The sequence below is a fragment of the Neoarius graeffei genome, chromosome 15, assembly GCF_027579695.1.
Source record: "Neoarius graeffei isolate fNeoGra1 chromosome 15, fNeoGra1.pri, whole genome shotgun sequence".
Taxonomy (NCBI): Eukaryota; Metazoa; Chordata; class Actinopteri; order Siluriformes; family Ariidae; genus Neoarius; species Neoarius graeffei.
In genome coordinates, this window is record NC_083583.1 from 4,731,326 (window position 1) to 4,752,554 (window position 21,229).

Below are 21,229 nucleotides of genomic sequence, written 5' to 3' on the forward strand. Positions count from 1 at the left end.
TTAACCCATCTGAAGCAGTGAACACACACATGCACACACACATACCCAGAGCAGTGGGCAGCCATGCTAACAGCGCCCGGGGAGCAGTTAGGAGTTTGGTGCCTCGTTCAAGGGCACCTCAGCCCAAGGCCGTCCCATATTAACCTAACCGCATGTCTTTGGACTGTGGGGGAAACCGGAGCACCCGGAGGAAACCCACGCAGACACGGGGAGAACATGCAAACTCCACACAGAAAGGCCCTCAATGGCCGCTGGGTTTGAACCCAAAACCTTCTTGCTGTGAGGCGACCGTGCTAACCACTACACCACCATGCAGTGTAATTTTTTCTAATTACATAATAGTAATTAGAAAAAATATTATTTATGTAACAATAGATAGATGAGCAAAGTAGCTAACTGCTAACCTTGGTCTACACAGACTGTGCACTGAACCCATGCAGGGTCTCTCAGCCTGCTGGCGGATCCGCGCGTGATGTCACGAATCTGGATCAATATAGCGCCAGACTCCCTTGGGATTTTTCCAGACACGTTTTGTTATTTAATTTTTTTCTGCTGTAGACAGATTGTGCAAAATTACTCTTCTGGATGAGTGTGTAAAGGGACATACTTTCATAAAAAAACACTAAATTGGTCTGGGGTGGCACAGTGGTGTAGTGGTTAGTGCTGTCGTCTCACAGCAAGAAGGTCCGGGTTCGAGCCCTGCGGCCGATGAGGGCCTTTCTGTGTGGAGTTTGCATGTTGTCCGCGTGGGTTTGCTCCGGTTTCCCCCAAAGACATGCAGGTTAGGTTAACTGTTGACTCTAAATCGACCGTAGGTGTGAATGGTTATCTGTGTCTATTGCCGCTTTTCCACTACCAACGCGGCTGAGTTGGGCTGAGCCGTGCCGTGCTGAGTTGGGCTGAATCGAGCTGAGTGGGGCTGTTGGAGTTGCATTTCGACTACAACTGCGTTGAACCGTGCTGGCTGGAAGTGGGTGGACACATTGGGTGGAGTTAGCGAAAGTGGGTGGACGTCACGTGATGTCATTAGGCGGCACAAACAGTGACATCAGTGATCTTTTAAGCGGTAGTCTCACGACCCGGATAGTAAACAATAAATATGGAGTCGTTAGTGTTGCTGGTCTTGGTGCTGTGGCTTGTTGTCACCGACAACGTCAACAGATACTGGCAAGAGCGTATAGATGAGGCGAGGCGCATAAGGCTTCAGAAATTCTCGTAATTCGTAATTCTTCTTCTTCCGGGTTTACGGTGTTTACAGATCCCAGTGTGCTCGCGGGGCGTGTGTGGGCATGTGAGGACACTCCTCCTCACCAATCAGTGCACAGGAGAGTGTCTCCTTACGCCCCTAGCCCCACTCGGCTCGGTTTGTCTCGCTTCAGCCCCACTCCAAAACCGTGCGAGTTTTGGGTGCTAAGCAGGGCTGAAGCGAGCTGAGTCGTGCTGCTCTAAGGTAGTCGAAACGCGAGCCGTGTCGGGCTAAAGTGAGCTGAAGCGAGCTGAAAAAGGGTAGTGGAAAAGGGCCATATGTGTCAGGCCTGTGATGACCTGGCGACTTGTCCAGGGTGTACCCCGCCTTTCGCCCGTAGTCAGCTGGGATAGGCTCCAGCATGCCTGCGACCCTGTAGAACAGCATAAAGCGGCGAGAGATGATGAGATGAGACTAAATTGGTCCAGGATATGCACTTTAAACCACCATCATGGCACAGCACGTGTTCATTTTGTGAATTCACATTTCTGTCTTTGGTAACAGCATTCGGTTTTGTAAGCGTTGTGGCAAGAATACAACAATGCGTTGACAGAAAATGTACTTTTAATACTTAAGTATTTTTAAAAGCAAGTACTTTAACTTAAGTAAAAAAATTTGACTGGACAACTTTCACTTGTATCAGAGTAACATTTGACCAGTGGGATCTGTACTTCGGGCAGCACGGTGGTGTAGTGGTTAGCGCTGTCGCCTCACAGCAAGAAGGTCCCGGTTCGAGCCCCGTGGCCGGCGAGGGCCTTTCTGTGCGGAGTTTGCATGTTGTCCGCGTGGGTTTCCTCCGGGTGCTCCGGTTTCCCCCACAGTCCAAAGACATGCAGGTTAGGTTAACTGGTGACTCTAAATTGAGCGTAGGTGTGAATGTGAGTGTGAATGGTTGTCTGTGTCTATGTGTCAGCCCTGTGATGACCTGGCGACTTGTCCAGGGTGTACCCCGCCTTTCGCCCGTAGTCAGCTGGGATAGGCTCCAGCTCGCCTGCGACCCTGTAGAACAGGATAAAGCAGCTACAGATAATGAGATGAGAAGAGAAGTTTGAGAATCCCTGAAACAAAATGGCCGCTGAGTGGCGTGTAATTGCGGTGACCCACCATTGGGTGCCGCTGTGACTTTTTCCCCGACAGTGTTTCTGTGCCCCTCCCCCCGCTTAGCGGACAGGAGAAATGGGTTTGTTGTACTGTAGTGATGACGAGACAGTGAGGAAGTTCACTTCACTTCAGCGGTGATGAAAAAGCACCTGTGGGGAACTGAAAACACGCCTGATTTAACTAATCTCCGAGGAAATAAACAAAGTAAGTGTCAAACAGTGTGTTTTCTGGCGATTAGTTTGATCTTTGACGTCATTATCCCAGAGCTAATGAGCTAACTAATGATAACGGCTGAACAGTACTAATATTCACACTAATACTCGCGCACTGAATAGTACGCATGCGCTCTGGCAGCAGGGCTGTGAGGGAGTTCGTACTGCTGAGTATGGAAGGAGGAAGTGCGCGGTGTGTCTGAGCTGATCTCAGCTCTGAGGAGAGAAGCTGTGTGTCACACTGCGGTTGGCTGATGGAGAGGTCAATAATTAAACAGTGTGAAAGAAAAACAAGCTGAAAATAATGTTTATTTGATGACTTACAAAGCTTATAGACGTGTAAGCAGCTGTTCCTGTTCAGCATGAACCCTTTACTATGAAGCACTAATTCAGGAACTGATCTACACTACCGTCAAAAGTTTGGGGTCACCCAGACAATTTTGTGTTTTCCATGAAAAGTCACACTTTTATTTCCCACCATAAGTTGTAAAATGAATAGAAAATATAGTCAAGACATTTTTCTGGCCATTTTGAGCATTTAATCGACCCCACAAATGTGATGCTCCAGAAACTCAATCTGCTCAAAGGAAGGTCAGTTTTATAGCTTCTCTAAAGAGCTCAACTGTTTTCAGCTGTGCTAACATGATTGTACAAGGGTTTTCTAATCATCCATTAGCCTTCTGAGGCAATGAGCAAACACATTGTACCATTAGAACACTGGAGTGAGAGTTGCTGGAAATGGGCCTCTATACACCTATGGAGATATTGCACCAAAAACCACACATTTGCAGCTAGAATAGTCATTTACCACATTAGCAATGTATAGAGTGGATTTCTGATTAGTTTAAAGTGATCTTCATTGAAAACAGTGCTTTTCTTTCAAAAATTAGGACATTTCAAAGTGACCCCAAACTTTTGAACGGTAGTGTGTGTGTGTGTGTATATACACACTAAGTAACTTTAAAAACGCACGTTGATTGATAAAACTTGCTGAATTCGTGCTGAGTTTATCTCAAGAAGAAAAGAAATATATCACAATGGAAAAATAACTTCGTTCCGCCCGAATAAGTTCCAAATCTGTGCTCAAATCAGAATTTAAGGGAGTTGTACTCAATAACGTACAGTATGACTCGGGTAGTCAATGACATGGACAGGCTTTAATTTTCAAACAAATTTTGCATACACTGTACACACACAATGTTGCCTATAAATACCCGGGGGAAATGATGGGAAAATTGTCATTATTGAAGATGCCACGCCTAAGCCAAAATCAACGTGAACAGGCCATCGGGATGTCGCGTGCCGGAAGTACACAGACAGAGGTCGCCCGGCACTTCGGTGTTCATCATTCGACCATTTCCCGTTTGAGTCAGCGTTACAGACAGACAGGGAGCACCAGGGATCGTCCACGCCCTGGTCAGCCTCGAGTCACGACGCCAGTTCAGGATCAGCACATCAGGCTAGCTCACCTCCGTGACAGATTCCTGACACCCTCAGTCACTGCTGCTGAGACCCCTGGACGACCCAGAATCTCCAGCATGACGGTCCGAACATGGACCAACTGTCACTTTTTGAATTTTTTTATTGTGAATTAATTCTTGAGTTTGACAATAAATGTCCTTTATCGATGTTTCAAGATGTGTGTGCATTACATACAATATCATAAATTTCAAATATATGCATGGATCTAAAGTGATATCGTGTTGAATTCCATTGTGCATTTTTAAAGTTATTTTATATATTAGTGCTGTCAAGCGATTAAAATATTTAATCGCGATTAATGTCGCGACTGTCATAGTTAACTTGCAATTAATCGCAATTTAATCGCACATTTTTGTCACATGAAAAACCATCGTAATTCTCTTATCAGCATGAAAAAGTGAATGGGCTTGCTTTGTACCAATGTTTGTTTGTTTTTTTAATTGCAGAGCGTAACGCGTCTTGTCACAGCCACTGACATCCATAACTTCCATATTAGATGAGAAAACCAAGGGATGAAAAATAAAGTGCATATCACTGTGAAAATAAAAAAGTTTTATTTTACTCTTCATTAGTTTCTTTTGAAGAGAAGTATTTGCCATAAAAGAAGAAAAAAAACAGAAAAATAAAAACATTCATCATACGTTCAAAAACGTTCATCATAGTGTGGCGCTGTATTATCTAATGCTCACTGCTTATAACTATACACCCCCCCGTGGAGATGAGCTGGGAAACTGAAGACTGAAGGAACAGTATTGAAAAGTATTTTTCCAGTCTCACCTGTGAAAGGTAATCCCATGTGATCTCGTTTGGACGGTAAACCTGTTGGTACAGTTAAACGCAGCACATGAATGAGGCATCTTTATTCTCGGCTACTGTCTAGACGCTATACCAGAGACGGTTGAAGAATCTCCACTTTGCCCCATCCAATATGGCGGCGAGGATGTTTGTGTGTCTATGCCTTTCTCCATCACTCACACGTACTCTTATTGAAGCAGCGCGCGACAAGCCTCAACAGGAACTACGGGTGACTCACAGGGCCAAATTAGAATTTGCGTTAACGGCACTATTTTTTTTAATCGCGTTAAATTGAGATCGCGTTAACTTTGACAGCACTTATATATAAATAAATTTTTTGTTTTATTTTTCAGATGTGCTGGATAAAAGCTCTCACCGCTTGCCTTGTGCTCTCCAGCCTGCTGCTCAGCTCCCAGTCAGTGCCTATTAGTGTAGATAAAACTAAAGTCAAGGTGCCAGAAGAAAAGGTGCAGGAACCGCCTCAGAGTGTGGTGAGTTGTTGCTTTTGTTTTGTCCGAGTTCAGAAAGAGAAATGCACTCACTGGCCACTTTAATAGGAACTTGCTGTTGAGTCTAAGGTTCCTGTTCTTGGCTGCAGGAGGGAAAGAAAGCACAACTTTATTCATCACACACTTGTGAAACTTCCTCTCTGCATTTAACCCATCTGAAGCAGTGAACACACACACACACACACGCCCAGAGCAGTGGGCAGCCATGCTAACAGCGCCCGGGGAGCAGTTGGGAGTTCGGTGCCTCGCTCAAGGCCACCTCAGCCCAAAGCCGTTCCATATTAACCTAACCGCATGTCTTTGGACTGTGGAGGAAACCCACGCAGACACAGCGAGAACATGCGAACTCCACACAGAAAGGCCCTCGCCGGCCGCTGGGTTCGAACCCAAAACCTTCTTGCTGTGAGGCGACCGTACGAACCACTACACCACCGTGCTGCTGAGTGGAACCCAATGTGTTCTTCTCTCTCTGTTGCATGCTGAGATGCTTTTCTGCTCACCACGGTTGTAAAGAGTGATTATGCGAGTTCCTATATCCTTCCTGGCAAAAAAAAAAATCTCGAACCAATCTGTCCAGTTTCCTCTGACCTCTCATCAACAAAGTGTTTGGTTTTTTTTTTTTTTTCTTCCTCCTCACCCATAGAACTCTCACTCACTCAGTGTTTTTGGTTTCCTGCACTGTTTTTTTTTTTTTTTTTTTTTCTTTGTAAACTCTCAAGACTGTTTGTTTGGTGTGTGTGTGAAAACCCCATAAGATCAGCAGTTTCTGAAATACTCAAACCAACAGTGAAAGAAAGTCACACTTCACTTTGAGATCACAGTTTTTCCCATTCTGATGTTTGAACATTAACTGAAGCTCTTGATTTGATGCGTCGTGCTGCTGTCAAGGGATCGGCTGATTAGAGAACTGCAGAAAACAGCAGGTGTTTTGTCTCTGTGTTCTTTATAAAGTGGCCGGTCAGTGTAGCCTGAAACACTAAAGCGCCGCTGCATCACTCTTAGATAAAGGTTTGTTTTTTGCTGTCTTTGACTTAAGGTTGATAAATACGCATACGCAAGATACAGTAGTTACTGCACTTGTACCGCGGTGTTGTGGCGTGTCACTTGTTCACATCCTCAAAAGTTAATGTGACATTTCCATGTGCTGCAATACCAACATAAGCAGTGCAGGCAGTACAGAATAAACCAACTAATGCACATCAAATTGCTTACTTGGGTACTATTCTATTGAATACTAATGCCAATACAAATCTCAACTTTTTTTTTTTTTAAAACCTCCTGAAAGAGCTGTTCAAGTTCTGGATTTTCAGGTTAAGTAAATATTTTTAAAGGTAAAATGGAGTTTCTGGATTTGAGACTGAGATCATGATGGCATTCATGATGACAGCAGAACGTTTTAAAGAAACTGAATGGAATCACTAAATGCAAGGCTCGAAATTCATATATTTTTTTCACCAGCCAGCCGGACTAGTTTCCTTCCAAAGTAACTCGTCAAACAGAAAATCAACTCGCCAAAATTTGTTCATGTATGAATTTTACTTCTGTCAAAAATAACACAAGAGAGTCGTTACCATTGTTCATGACTAATGTGCATTTATTTCAAGACCCGAGTATTTTGATACTGTTGTTAAATACATAAATGAGAACAACACAGAGCACCATAATAATATAATATTAACAAATAATATATTGGACTTTTTTCCCCATCAGAATGCTCTTTGTCTAGCATGCGCTTTATGAACAGGCGCACACGCACTCTGTCATATGCGCGATGCAGACATTGTTTCGCGTCCACGCTCTTGCTTGCTTGCTCTAGATTCTGGGAGATATTCTTCAATTTGCGGGCATCAGGGAGCCACTATCAATATGCGGGAGACTCCCGGAACTTCCGGGAGACTTGGGATGTCTGTTATATGCATGCTTAGTAGTGAAAAAACCGACAGCCTGACCATCCTGCCGATAAACACATCGATTAACACAGACACGGTACACGCTTAATATGTGGCGGCTTTAGTTGACGGCGTGTCTGAATCTTCGCTTCATATAGCTCATTTTTATTTTCAACTAGTGACAGGAATTACTCGCCAAATGACAAATTAAGTCGCCTCGGGCGACCGGACCACCGCGAATTTCGAGCCCTGAAATGTTACAGTTCAGTTTGTAAGCAGATGAGCACAGATGTTGGGTTATGTTTTGGCTCCGGTGTGCCGTCAAAGTGCAAGCTACAAAGTGGAGGGAAAACATGGACACCTCTTTGAAAGCATGTTTTGTTAGCAAGAAGACAGCCAGTTAACATTTTATAATCGTAGGTTTATGGTGTGTGTGTGTGTTTATTTTACATACAGTGACCTGTATGGTCAGTGTTTATAGGGTTAATCAACTTGTGTGTTTGAGTGATCTAAAGTAAATATCTCATCTCATCTCATTATCTCTAGCCGCTTTATCCTTCTACAGGGTCGCAGGCAAGCTGGATCCTATCCCAGCTGACTACGGGCGAAAGGCGGGGTACACCCTGGACAAGTCGCCAGGTCATCACAGGGCTGACACATAGACACAGACAACCATTCACACTCACATTCACACCTACGCTCAATTTAGAGTCACCAGTTAACCTAACCTGCATGTCTTTGGACTGTGGGGGAAACCGGAGCACCCGGAGGAAACCCACGCGGACACGGGGAGAACATGCAAACTCCACACAGAAAGGCCCTCGCCGGCCCTGGGGCTCGAACCCAGGACCTTCTTACTGTGAGGCGACAGCGCTAACCACTACACCACCGTGCCGCCTAAAGTAAATATGACTTTTAAAATAATTTTTAAGTCGTGAACTGATATTTACTGTAGGCGCACTCGGTGGCCATGTAGACATGATGTCATAAGCTGACTATGGTTTGAAGACCCCCCCCCCTTCTTTTTTTTATTATAAACTTTTAACTGGAACCCGAGTTTGGAAATTCTGAGATTTTCAAATGCGGCATAAAACTCAAAGTAGTCAAACGGCATTGTGGGTGAGAAACTGTTAAGCAAAATTAACAGTATTTCTACAAACTTTTGACAAAAGAATCAGAAATTAAATTTAGAAAGTGTGTTTCGTGCCAAACTCCATTGAGTTTTTGTTTGTTTTCAGTCGAAGGTCAATTATTTTTGCCTTCAACATCAGCTGCATCATGGAACGGTCCGAAACTGTAAAACATCAAGAATATTGCTATATTTCTATCTCACAATGAATGTTAACAATTTGCTTATAACCACACTGGAAGAGTTTTTTTTTTTTTTTTTAATAAAAAACACAGCTCCAGAAAGATCAACTCTTGTTCCTCTGACCTCTCATCAACAAAGTGTTTGTTTCCACCCACAGAACTGTCGCGCTCTCACTCACTGTTTTGTTTTTCACACCATTCTCAAACCAACACCCATGCCACAGTGAAAGAAAGTCACACTTCACTGTGAAATCACAATTTTTCCCATTCTGACGTTTGAACGTTAACTGAAGCTCTTGATTTGTATCTGCGTGATTTGATGCGTCGTGCTGCTGTCGAGGGATCGGCTGATTACAGAACTGCACAAAACAGAACAGCGGGTGAGTGTTCCTAATAAAGTGGCCAGGTAGTGTAATTTGAGCTGAACGCAGAGTGCTACAGTGTTTACACAAAGCGAGTGTTTGCACAGGGACAAATAGAAAGTGTTTACTGAGCGATGAATGTCGTTAACTTTACAAACCATGAATGCATTTTAAAAAAAAAAATCCAAGTAAAATTTTATGATTTTTGTGACCTAAATTCTGCTAATGTTCTCTCCATGTTAAGGACACTGGACTGCATTATGACCGCTATCTCAGGGAAGTTATCGATTTCCTCGAAAAAGACCAGCATTTTAGAGAAAAGCTCCACAACACGGACATGGAGGATATAAAGGTAGAATTAATTCTGGAATCAGGTTTATGATGTGTGTAAGTTGTAATTCTGACTGATCTCGTATTCCAGCAAGGGAAACTGGCAAAGGAGCTCGACTTCGTGAGTCACCACGTCAGGACGAAGCTCGACGAGTTAAAGAGGCAGGAAGTGAACCGGCTGAGGGCGCTGATCAAAGCCAAGCAGGACATCGAAGGAGGGAACGGTACGCAACCTCACATGATGATAATGATGTCGATATTAAATGTGGGTTTGTTCGTTCTTTTTCCTTCTTTCTTGTTTTGTCCTGAGAATTTAGACAAATTTTTAAAGTGTTTGAGTTTTTTGTGCTGCGTGTTAGGGTTACGGACACCAACAGGACGGTCGATCCTGTCATCTCGAGTACCGTCCTGGTTAAAGGAACAGTCCACCGTACTTCCATAATGAAATATGCTCTTACCTGAATTGAGACGAGCTGCTCCGTACCTCTCCGAGCTTTGCGCGACCTCCCAGTCAGTCAGACGCGCTGTCACTCCTGTTAGCAATGTAGCTAGGCTCAGTATGGCCAACGGTATTTTTTGGGGCTGTAGTTAGATGCGACCAAACTCTTCCGCGTTTTTCCTGTTTACATAGGTTTATATGAGCAGTGATATGAAACAAGTTCAGTTACACAAATTGAAACGTAGTGATTTTCTATGCTATGGAAAGTGCGCACTATAATGAGAGGCGTACTAACACCTTCTGCGCGCTTCAGCAGCGCATTGATATCTGAGCTCTGTATCAATGCGCTGCCGAAGCGCGCAGAAGGTGTTAGTACGCCTGTCATTATAGTGCGGACTTTCCATAGCATAGAAAATCACTACGTTTCAATTTGTGTAACTGAACTTGTTTCATAATCACTGCTCATATAAACCTATGTAAACAGGAAAAACGCGGAAGAGTTTGGTCGCATCTAACTACAGCCCCAAAAAATACCGTTGGCCATGCTGAGCCTAGCTACATTGCTAACAGGAGTGACAGCGCGTCGGACTGCGTCTGACTGACTGGGAGGTCGCGCAAAGCTCGGAGAGGTACGGAGCAGCTCGTCTCAATTCTGGTAAGAGCATATTTCATTATGGAAATACGGTGGACTGTTCCTTTAAAGCTGCAATTGATTAAAAGTCATAACTTATTTGTGACCTGCATTTTTGGGAAAACCAAAAAACAAACCCAACTTGAATTACCGTTCAGGAGCTCGGGATGGGATGGTCTCCTCAAGCCCAGAGTTCAGCAAGTAACCCAGGACTCGACATTAATCCACTCGTCCAGTCAGACAAGCAGCGAGATTTTTCCACTCGTCCTGACCATAACCTTTTTATTCCGATGTATTTACTCGTTCAGTGAAAAGGAAAGGGATTAACAGAGTTTATCAAAAAGCAGGTATAGTTATGATCATTTTAATTTTCCAATAAAACTCAAACTTTAACTGTCTCAATAAACAGAAACTATCCAAAGCCCCATTATGGTGTGTGTGTGTGTGTTCTAACCCATTACCTGATCTGCAGTTGTAAGAGTTAGACTCGCCCACATTCAAAGCTTCTAGAGGAAATAAAGTTAAATCCTGATTAAATCCAGTAAAACCTGAAGTATAAATTAATTTAAAGAAAACGAGTTGGACATGATAAGGACAGAATCAGTGTGAGTGAAAACAAACCGAGAGTTCGGCACCGTCGTAAAATTCCCCTGAAATATTTTACGACAATTGAGATGGTTAATGTGAACCATAGCAAAGAAAAATACAATGGAACGAAGATTTCATTGTATTTTTACAATGAAATCTTATAAAGAGATTTTTTTTTTTTATTGAGGTGTTTGATCGCCACTTCTCTGATTTTAAATGAAGTCTTATGCCGCTTTTCCACTACAAACGCGGCTGAGTCGGGCTGAGTGGGGCTGTTGGAGTTGCATTTCAACTACAACCGCGCTGAACCGTGCTGGCTGGAAGTGGGTGGACACATTGGGTGGAGTTAGCGAAAGTGGGTGGACGTCACGTGATGTTGTTAAGCAGCGCAAACAGTGACATCAGTGATCTTTTAAGCGGTAGTCTCACGACCCGAATAGTAAACAGTAAACATGGAGGACATGGAGTCGTTAGTGTTGCTGGTCTTGGTGCTGTGGCTTGTTGTCACCGACAACGCCAACAGATACTGGCAAGAGCGTATAGATGAGGCGAGGCGCATAAGGCTTCAGAAATTCTCGTAATTCTTCTTCCGGGTTTACGGTGTTTACAGATCCCAGCGTGCTCGCGGGGCGTGTGGGCATGTGAGGACACTCCTCCTCACCAATCAGTGCACAGGGGAGTGTCTGCTCACGCCCCCAGCCTCACTCGGCTCGGTTTGGCTCGCTTCAGCACCACTCCAAAACCGTGCGAGTTTTAGGGGCTAAGCAGGGCTGAAGCGAGCTGAGTCGTGCTGCTCTAAGGTAGTCGAAACGCGAGCCGTGTCGGGCTGAAGTGAGCTGAAAAAGGGTAGTGGAAAAGGGCCATAATAATCTATAGACCCCTTCGCATGTTTGTAAACAAACCGAGCATTGCCAGGATGCGCGCGCAGCCTGGACTCAAACAATGGTGCTGCCCATAGACCGGCATTATGAGCTGTCAGATTATGCAAAACAATTGTCGTTACAAGATCGAGAACGCTACATAAATAAGTTAACTCTAACAAGTGGACATCGCCTACCGGATCCGCATTTCATTAAAGAGTGGGCGGACGATGTTAGTAAGTTTCCTGGTATACAATGGCCAGATATATACTCGTACCTTATTGACAAGACTTCAGTGTACACCCACGAAAAACTTCGTGCCTACAAGTCTTTAGACGCATATGATTGTGGGGGCATGTACAGAATGTGTTTTACACTGAAATTGTTTTAATCAAATTATGCCAGTGATGTGATGGCAATGTGGCTTTAGCTACAACAGCAAATCCCAACACTAAACAGCAATTTGCAGGAGGTGATGGCATGAAAGGAATGATAGTGTAAAGAGTGCAGCTAAGAGAAATCAGAGCTGCGTAAAAAGCGAGAGGCAGAGAGCAGAAATGAAACTGAACGGGGCGGGAGCTAGGTTAGAGCAGTCAGCGTAAGTTGGCATTTAGAGTGAGGGCACACAATTTTACCTTTCCATCCTTGCTTTAAAATTGTGATTTTCGGCAGACACAAATAATGATGGCACAAAATCTGGACTGCTTGAGTCAAGCGAGACCTCTCCTACAAACAAAACTGCATGCAAAGCTAAGTTAACATGCTAACAATATTCATTACATTGTGTAACTATGACCCAGCTAATCAGACAAACGTTACCAAAGTATTTTGCTACATCAATAAACGAAGACTAGAAAGAATAAAAAAGAAAGATTTAATAAATATCCTGATCTTACCTGTGATGAAGTGGGCGCTGCAAACCCGCGCATTTTTGATGGTGCTTTCATCCCAGTCTACACGTTTGATGGCTTATAGACATCGGCGATTTTTTTTTTGAATAAGTGAGATCCTGCTGGAATTCTGAACATTTTAACCCCGTCATTGCTACGATTCTGACACCCGACAACACAACAACTAGGCATTTCTGAGTCTGGGTCCAGGCTGCGCGCGCAATTTCCGCTTTTGTATGAATGACGTTTACTGCGAAGGGGTCTATAATTAGATATTACGACGTGGTCATTTTTTACACACGCACACCTGCTGTACTCGGCTTCCCTGGAATTTCGTAAACAATAACACGGCCGGATAACTGAGGGGATTGAACTTATTTTGGTGAAACTTTGATGTAACTCTGGAATAATTATTATAAAAATGGTGATTAACAAACCATCAGACAGGCAGATGTGGATTTGACTTGTCTGGACCAAACCATTTGATTGTCCTGGACAGTCGGGCTACCGTTAATGTTGAGCCCTGAGTAACGTCAAAACAAAATGGCTGCCCACAGCATCAGCAGTTCTTACTTTCAACAAAGGTGTGTGTGTGCGCGCACAAGTATTTTCTTGATCATACAGACATTCGCTTGTTAATCATTCTGAGATCAGACTTTCTGCTGCTGAGGTAAGTCAAATTCAGAAAAAAAAACCTCTTCACTGTTACTCTGACTTCGTTTTAAAACCCAACGTGCATGCCAGCATCTGGAATCGAATCTCAGCTCTGGAAACCCCATTTCCTGTGGAATTAATTCGAATGCTTCTATCCCGTGTGTTGTTCAGGTGTCGCTGTGGACCATCAGGCTTTACTGAAGCAGTTCGAGTACCTGAACCACATGAACCCTCACACGTTTGAGGTGGAAGATCTGGACCGACTCATCAAATCAGTAAGTTGACTTTTGGTCCAGTCAGCGTTCTGGTCCAGCCAAGAAAACCTGGTTTCCATCAAAGGTTTGTACGTATTTGCGTCCAGGCTACAAAGGATTTGGAGAATTACGATAAAGAACGTCACGAGGAGTTCAAGAGGTACGAAATGATGAAGGAGCACGAGCGCCGCGAACACCTCAAGACCCTTGATGAGGACAGCAGGAAGAAAGAAGAGGAGCATTACGAGGAGTTGAAGAAGAAGCACGCAGATCACCCAAAAATCAATCATCCTGTAAGTTCAGTCACAACTTCCTCTTCCTGGTTCTTTCAGATTTCTTCAAGGTGTTTGTTGAGTGTGTTTGTTGTAATTTTAGGGCAGCCAGGATCAGCTGAAAGAGGTGTGGGAGGAAGCAGATGGTCTCGACCCTGACGATTTTGACCCCAAAACTTTCTTCAACCTTCATGGTAAGGTTTTGTTTTTCTCTCTTTTTCTTCACCAAACCTCGTCCAGCAGGTTAGCATCTAATTTTAATTTGTAATAAAATCTGAAATTCTCTCGTGTCATCCAGATACAAACGGAGACGGCTTTTTCGATGAGCAGGAACTCGAGGCGTTGTTTACGAAAGAGGTACACGTGTGTTGATTTTCTGCGTCATGAAAAACAGCGAGTGCAATTCTGTTTTAAAATATAAAAACTTGCGCTCACAGCTGGAGAAAATCTACGATCCTGCGAACGAGGAGGACGACATGGTGGAGATGGAGGAGGAGAGGTTACGGATGAGAGAACACGTCATGAACGAGGTGCCTTTTTTTTTTTTTTCCTCCCTTCCTTTTAATACCTCGAGACACTCAAAAGTCCAGGAATCTTTCTACATCTTTGAGTATCTATGAATACTAATTTGCATAAACACCCCCTCTTTAAAGTAGTTTTAGAATTTGAAAATCGGCTTTGCATGTAACGATGAATACTAATATTTGTAGTATATTACAAAAAAAAATCACTAAAAAATGTTTATCCGTAATGATTTTATAGAGGATTTTCTGCGATAGCCCACGAGCAAAACATCGCGCCGCGATCACGTGACCGATGACGTAGTAAATTGACAGGCTAGACAGCTCACTGCCTGTACATACTGTGACTGTGAGTGACAATTCGCGGATCTACGGATTATTTCCACTGTATACGATGGTAAAAAAAAAAGTGTGTAGTGAAAGTTCATTATGTCTACCTATTGAAACTCATCTCCTCTCATTATCTGTAGCCGCTTTATCCTGTTCTACAGGGTCGCAGGTGAGCTGGAGCCTATCCCAGCTGACTACTGGCGAAAGGCGGGGTTCACCCTGGACAAGTCGCCAGGTCATCACAGGGCTGACACATAGACACAGACAACCATTCACACTCACATTCACACCTACGCTCAATTTAGAGTCACCAGTTAACCTAACCTGCATGTCTTTGGACTGTGGGGGAAACCGGAGCACCCGGAGGAAACCCACGCGGACACGGGGAGAACATGCAAACTCCGCACAGAAAGGCCCTCGCCGGCCACGGGGCTCGAACCCAGGACCTTCTTGCTGTGAGGCGACAGCGCTAACCACTACACCACCGTGCCGCCCCTATTGAAACTATTCTTTAAATTCGTTTCTTAAGACAAGGATTTTTTAAGATGTTACCTTGACAGTTTCGGCGATAAACTTCCGCCTTCTTCAAAACAGTCACCAGATGTCGAGTGGTGACGTGCCTTATCAGCTGATGTTACTCTAACGCCGCTTTTCCACTACAAACGCGGCTGAGTCGGGCTGAGCCGTGCCGTGCTGAGTCGAGCTGAGCGGGGCTGTTGGAGTTGCATTTCGACTACAACCGCGCTGAACCGTGCTGGCTGGAAGTGGGTGGACACATTGGGTGGAGTTAGCGAAAGTGGGTGGACGTCACGTGATGTCGTTAAGCAGCGCAAACAGTGACATCAGTGATCTTTTAAGCGGTAGTCTCACGACCCGGATAGTAAACAATAAACATGGAGGACATGGAGTCGTTAGTGTTGCTGGTCTTGGTGCTGTGGCTTGTTGTCACCGACAACGCCAACAGATACTGGCAAGAGCGTATAGATGAGGCGAGGCGCATAAGGCTTCAGAAATTCTCGTAATTCTCCTTCTTCCGGGTTTGCGGTGTTTACAGATCCCAGCGTGCTCGCGGGGCGTGTGTGGGCATGTGAGGACACTCCTCCTCACCAATCAGTGCACAGGGGAGTGTCTGCTCACGCCCCTAGCCTCACTCGGCACGGTTTGGCTCGCTTCAGCCCCACTCCAAAACGGTGCGAGTTTTAGGGGCTAAGCAGGGCTGAAGCGAGCTGAGTCGTGCTGGTTTTTGGTAGTCGAAACGCGAGCCGTGTCGGGCTGAAGTGAGCTGAAAAAGGGTAGTGGAAAAGGGCCATTAGGAGGCGTGAACGTCCCGCCCAATTTCAAAAAAAGACAAAAAAAGACGTTCACGCCTCCTTAGAGTAACATCAGCTGATAAGGCACGTCACTACTCGACATCTGGTGACTGTTTTGAAGAAGGCAGAAGTTTATCGCCGAAACTGTCAAGGTAACATCTTAAAAAATCCTTGTCTTAAGAAACGAATTTAAAGAATGGTAAAAAAGTGTGTCGCGTACAGCTGTTCTAAAACCAACAAAGACGGAGTATCTCTGCATCAGTTCCCTGATCCTGATAAGAATAATGGATACGATCTCGCTGAGTGGAACCGGCAAGTAAAGCGGACGAGGGCAGACTGGTGCTAGTTGAAGGCTAGTGCACATGTTTATGCTGGTGAGTGTAAAGCGAAAAGTGGTTTTTATAGTCCATGGGAGAATCTTGAGGCGCGCTTTGAACGAGCTTCCCGAACCTTTAGGACAATTAAAGGGTTCTTTAACTAAACAAGAACTAGACGGTCCCCATTCAGGCCCGCATTTTTCTTCTCCCCAAGCTCCGAACACACACAAAGCAGACTTTGACAGCTGCAGTCATTTCCGTGTTGTTGGAAAGGCCGCTTGAACGCTATCGGTTCGCCCCAAATATACTGCCGATCACGACGCACATTTCGGCCCAGACCTCTGATTTAGTAGAAAAAATGTTGTGCATCGACTCACCTCGACTGGAACACGATTCACTTTCGTCTTCAGACGCAATTTCGTCTGAATAATCGCTGTCTGATTCACTCATTTCGCTTGTGTTTCTACTGGATGCTGCCATCCTGGTCAATTTACTACGTCATCGGTCACGTGACTCCCGACTGGGATTTCCAGGAAATGCTTCCCAGAAGCTCGGTTTTGTCGCTCAAATACACCCCTTTGATGGGGAAATTTTTTATTTTTAATTTCCATACATTGAATATATACCCTTATACTACATTTTCATCAATAGTGGGTTCTAAAATTCTAGAACTACTTTAATAGACTAATATTATTCAAATGAGCTAGCTGTGCTAGTAACATTACAGCCGTGTCATCATCAATATCTTGAGCGCAGACGTTGTCCTCATTGTCGTTACCGTTCTCGACTCCCCACGATACATTTTGTTTAGAATATTAAACTCCTCCTTTCTTCTCCTGAGACAGGTCGACACCAACAGGGACCGTCTGGTCTCTTTAGACGAGTTCATGATTGCGACGAGGAAAAAAGAATTCCTGGAGCCGGATAGCTGGGAGGTGAATGACGTGTTGCTGTGAAATGGTTAGGATGTCGTTATTGAGTAGCGGTGAAGGTCATTCCTCTATCATACATGATTTCTAGACTCTGGAGCAGAACCAGGCTTACACAGAGGAGGAGATGCGTGAATTTGAGGAACATCTCATCAGGCAGGAGCAGGACCTGAACCAGAAAACGGCCGAACTGCAGAAGCAACGAGACGAGCTGGAGAAACAGCAGGAGCAGCTCAATGCACAGAAAATGGAACTCCAACAAGTATGAATATCATATCTCGCTCAAATATGCAAATTAGCTCATTAATTTCAAACATTGTAGTTTAAAAAAAAAACCCTGCCACATCAGAAGTTGTGGAATTATTTGTGTGCTGATTTTTAAGATCTAAACAGATGGTTTGTGTTGTTCTTGAACTGTGTTTTTCCTCGCAGGCTGTAGAGCACATGGAGCGTTTAAAAAACCAGAAGCCTCCACCTGAAGTTCACAGTGAGTTTTTATGTTAGATAAAATTTAAAACGTTGATCTATCTGGACGAGTCGTATTTGCTGGCAGTGACGCCACAGCCTGTTCGTTTCCTTGACGATGACAACGGTCTATGTGGTGTCCCAGAGGGTTACTGGTACCTGAGAGTGTGGATTGGGATATGCAGCCATGGTATTTCTATATTTAGCCATGTTCTTCCCCTACAAAGATCTTTACTGCCATCTACTGGATTTTAAATGACGCTTGAGTGCAGACTTCCACCAAGGCAAATGGCAGTGAAATTCATGGTCCTCTGATTTGGTGTAAGATTATTTATTCTTTGGCCCATGGAGATCAGGGCGGTGGGTTTTGTGCAATTCTAATGAGAGACAGAACTGGCCTGGCCAAATATTTCACTAATGTAATCATACCCTGAATATAGAGTTGATTTCTGCCTACTTTCAGCTGCATTTGATTTAAGTGTATTCAGTGCTGAACCCTGGTGTGGTTCTTTAGGCAGCTGAGAAACAGCCTCAGTTCTCTTCCACATGAACGCCAACGAGACTCTGAATCAACTTGATGGCAGGAAGTGACTCAAACCTGGCTTTAAAGGTGGAGTACGAGATTTTTTTTCCATGAGTATTTTAACCATATTGCTTGAAAAGCTCCTCACACCCATGTTGCAAGCAGTACAATAGAAGGTTTGACCCAAAAATGAAATATTTTTATCCAGTCTACGGTGTAAAATAAAGGAAAAACGCCATCCAATCATATCGAGGTACCACCTCAAAATGATTGGATACTGACATGTCAGACTGAAGCCCGAGCAGCCCATCCCTTGTGCGTGAGTGTGTGAGCAGAGTGTCACACAGAGCGCAGGATTTTGTCAGTACGCTCCCTCCAAACAACGGGGATTTACACAAAAACGGGAGATTTTCACTGAGCGCCATAAGGGTCTCCTGAACACATTGATGTAATTTTGTCTGTAGTGTAAAAAATGAGGTCACTAGAGCGAGTTAAAAACGAGTGACTTTTCTGCTAAGTTTATAATGCCAGTCCATGTGGCTGTCCTCTCTTCACTTTCAGGCTTCTCATTCGAAAACTGCAAGTCCTATCGTGTAGGTAGACACATTGTGTGAATCAGGACAAGTGTGGCTGCTACTTTTGAGAAAATTGTGTGTGGAATGAAAATTGGGGCTGAAAACAGTTTAAATGAGAAAGTTTGAGCTATTTTTCCAAGCTCTGTATGGAGCACTTGCATGTGACGTCACAGCCGATCCAGATTGTGACAGACGCCATCTTGTCGGTCAAACGCCATATTCCGCCTTCTACTTCTACCTTTTCTTCTGGAAAACCCTACTATATACAATTCTACTACAATGGCTGCGGCTACAAGCTCTCCCTACCTGTGCACGTTTATGCTTTTTTGTGTGTATTTTTGCGTGTTGTTTGTCTGTACCGGACTTCAATATCCACTACAACCGTATGGACTTACTGGACATTGGTTTTCAGCAGAAAATGACGGTTTGTAGCGATTTCCAGCGCATGCACAACATTCCGGACGAGATAGCGAGCCCAGCGGGGTCTCCGTGGATTGTTATCGGAAGCAAAGCGAAGGAGGCGGTGCCGAGAGCGGAAGGAAAAGCGAGGCTGCAGAGCCGGCCTGTTGACTAAGCTCAGAAAACAGCCACTCAAATCTCCACTGCCAAGCCTCTACCTCTCCAACGCCAGATCCATGTAAACAAGACGGACGATTTGGAATTACAGCTGGAATTACTTTATTCTATAATGGGCTGGTCAGTGCTATACTCAATACCTAAGTGACTTACCCATCCAATGAGGATTCTTGTTTACAAGATGCCACATCTGAGTCGCTGACAAATCCTGAATTTCTGTAAAGATAACTGTGCAGAGATTTATAGGCACGCAGTGCTTCACCACTGAACAGCGAGGGAAAGTTAATGAGGTAATCATACACGTCCGGGTATTCCACTGGCAGTTCAAAATCCGGTCGTGAAAACTCCGTCCGGTAAGCCATAAGGGTCACAAATCTGTAGATCGTTTATTTTAAACATATATCTAGTTATCTGTTCATTAGAAAAATGAGCCGTGTAGTCCGTCGGTTGAAATTGATCCATTCTGTACACGAGTGCAGCAGTATTCAGCGGTGTTTTTGATTGACAGGATGGCAGTTGTGTACTTTCCGGTCACGTGACTGCAAGATCTCTATACTCTGCTCCACTGGTGTGTAACACAATAGACACTTATTATAAAGGCTGATTTTCTCAGGCTTTATAAGGGGGAGGAGGAGCATGGCGAAGGCGGCCGTGTTTCTTTTCAAAATATGGTTTGCGGGAACAGTTATTCCAAAATCTCATGCCCCACCTTTAACTGCAATATTTTATTTTTAATGGTTTCACAAGGTGCTTAACAAGTCAATAAATGCAGAAGTGTGTGCAGTGTAAATCAGCCCCAGGCACTTATTACCATCACATCCATTTCACATTCCCTTATTTTTGTAAAACCATCTAAATTTGATCAAGTGGAACATAACCACAGTAAGAAGTTAAAACAACTTCAGTCTCACAAGCACTAAAATGTCACTTGATCCTGGAGACTGTATGATTTGGATTTTTTTTTTTTATTATTACAGTTGAAGGGAATCCAGTCCCACAATCCCCTCAAAACGAGCAGCAGCAGCTTCCTCCAGAACAGCAGGATTTGAGCCAAGGTCAGCCTCTGCCTCAGGATTCCCACCCCAACATCATCCAGGACGTCCCACAAGTACCATAGAGGGTTATTAGGAGCTGGACTGTGCAGATAAGACACACCCTACTTTTCCTCCAGTGTCTGGAGATTAATCAGGACCAGGTGGAATAATCTTCCCTTGAGAGCAGCAATCATTAATTTTATTTTTTAAACTTTATCCATCCATCCCTCTTCATGCTGGTTTGAATAGTTGTCAAAGCTGTTTTGCACATTTTTAAAGACTACAGGAAGGGCAAGAGCTATTTTAAATACCATCCTGTGCAATTGTCTACGCTGTTGTAAAGTCCAGACACTTCCCTCAACATTTAATGATAAAAATAAAAGTCTTTGATTTAACAGAGACTGCACTTGAGATTTAAACTGTAAAGAAAGTGATTAATGCCCAGAGATTACAGGCTTAAAATAGTGAAACACATACAAGTGGAATTGTGTAGTGTTATTTAAATTCCAGTTCTTGTTTACTCTTGTATTATGTGCCCAGTTTAAGGTGCATCAACTTTTTCTGCACAGAATAAAAATAATGAACGTCTCATTACAGAGACCTGTGTGCTATTAAAGTGGTCAAAGCATCCTGGAATCAGACTGGTCATTTATTAAAAGGTTGAGTATTTTATTATTAAAAAAAAAAAAAAGACCCTAGGGTTGTTCACGTGCTAATGAACGTTTTTGTGTGAACTTCAACCTAAAGTGTGTCATGACTTACCCCTTACCAAGTTTTTGGACCAAAAGGGGAGATTAAAAAATAAGCAGCTATAGTTTGAGACA

General features: G+C 43.9%; 1 protein-coding gene across 1 annotated transcript; it reads left to right on the forward strand.

The window, feature by feature from the left end:
* Window positions 1-2,420: 2,420 nt before the first annotated feature.
* nucb2a (nucleobindin 2a) lies at window positions 2,421-21,033 on the forward strand. The gene is made up of 13 exons (XM_060940789.1): window positions 2,421-2,551; window positions 5,190-5,327; window positions 9,152-9,259; window positions 9,329-9,461; window positions 13,471-13,574; window positions 13,661-13,846; window positions 13,929-14,019; window positions 14,124-14,182; window positions 14,263-14,355; window positions 17,149-17,238; window positions 17,324-17,494; window positions 17,665-17,719; window positions 20,349-21,033. The coding sequence occupies exons 2-13, from the start codon at window positions 5,190-5,192 to the stop codon at window positions 20,486-20,488; spliced, it is 1,368 nt and encodes a 455-aa protein (XP_060796772.1). The 5' UTR covers window positions 2,421-2,551; the 3' UTR covers window positions 20,489-21,033.
* Window positions 21,034-21,229: the final 196 nt, after the last annotated feature.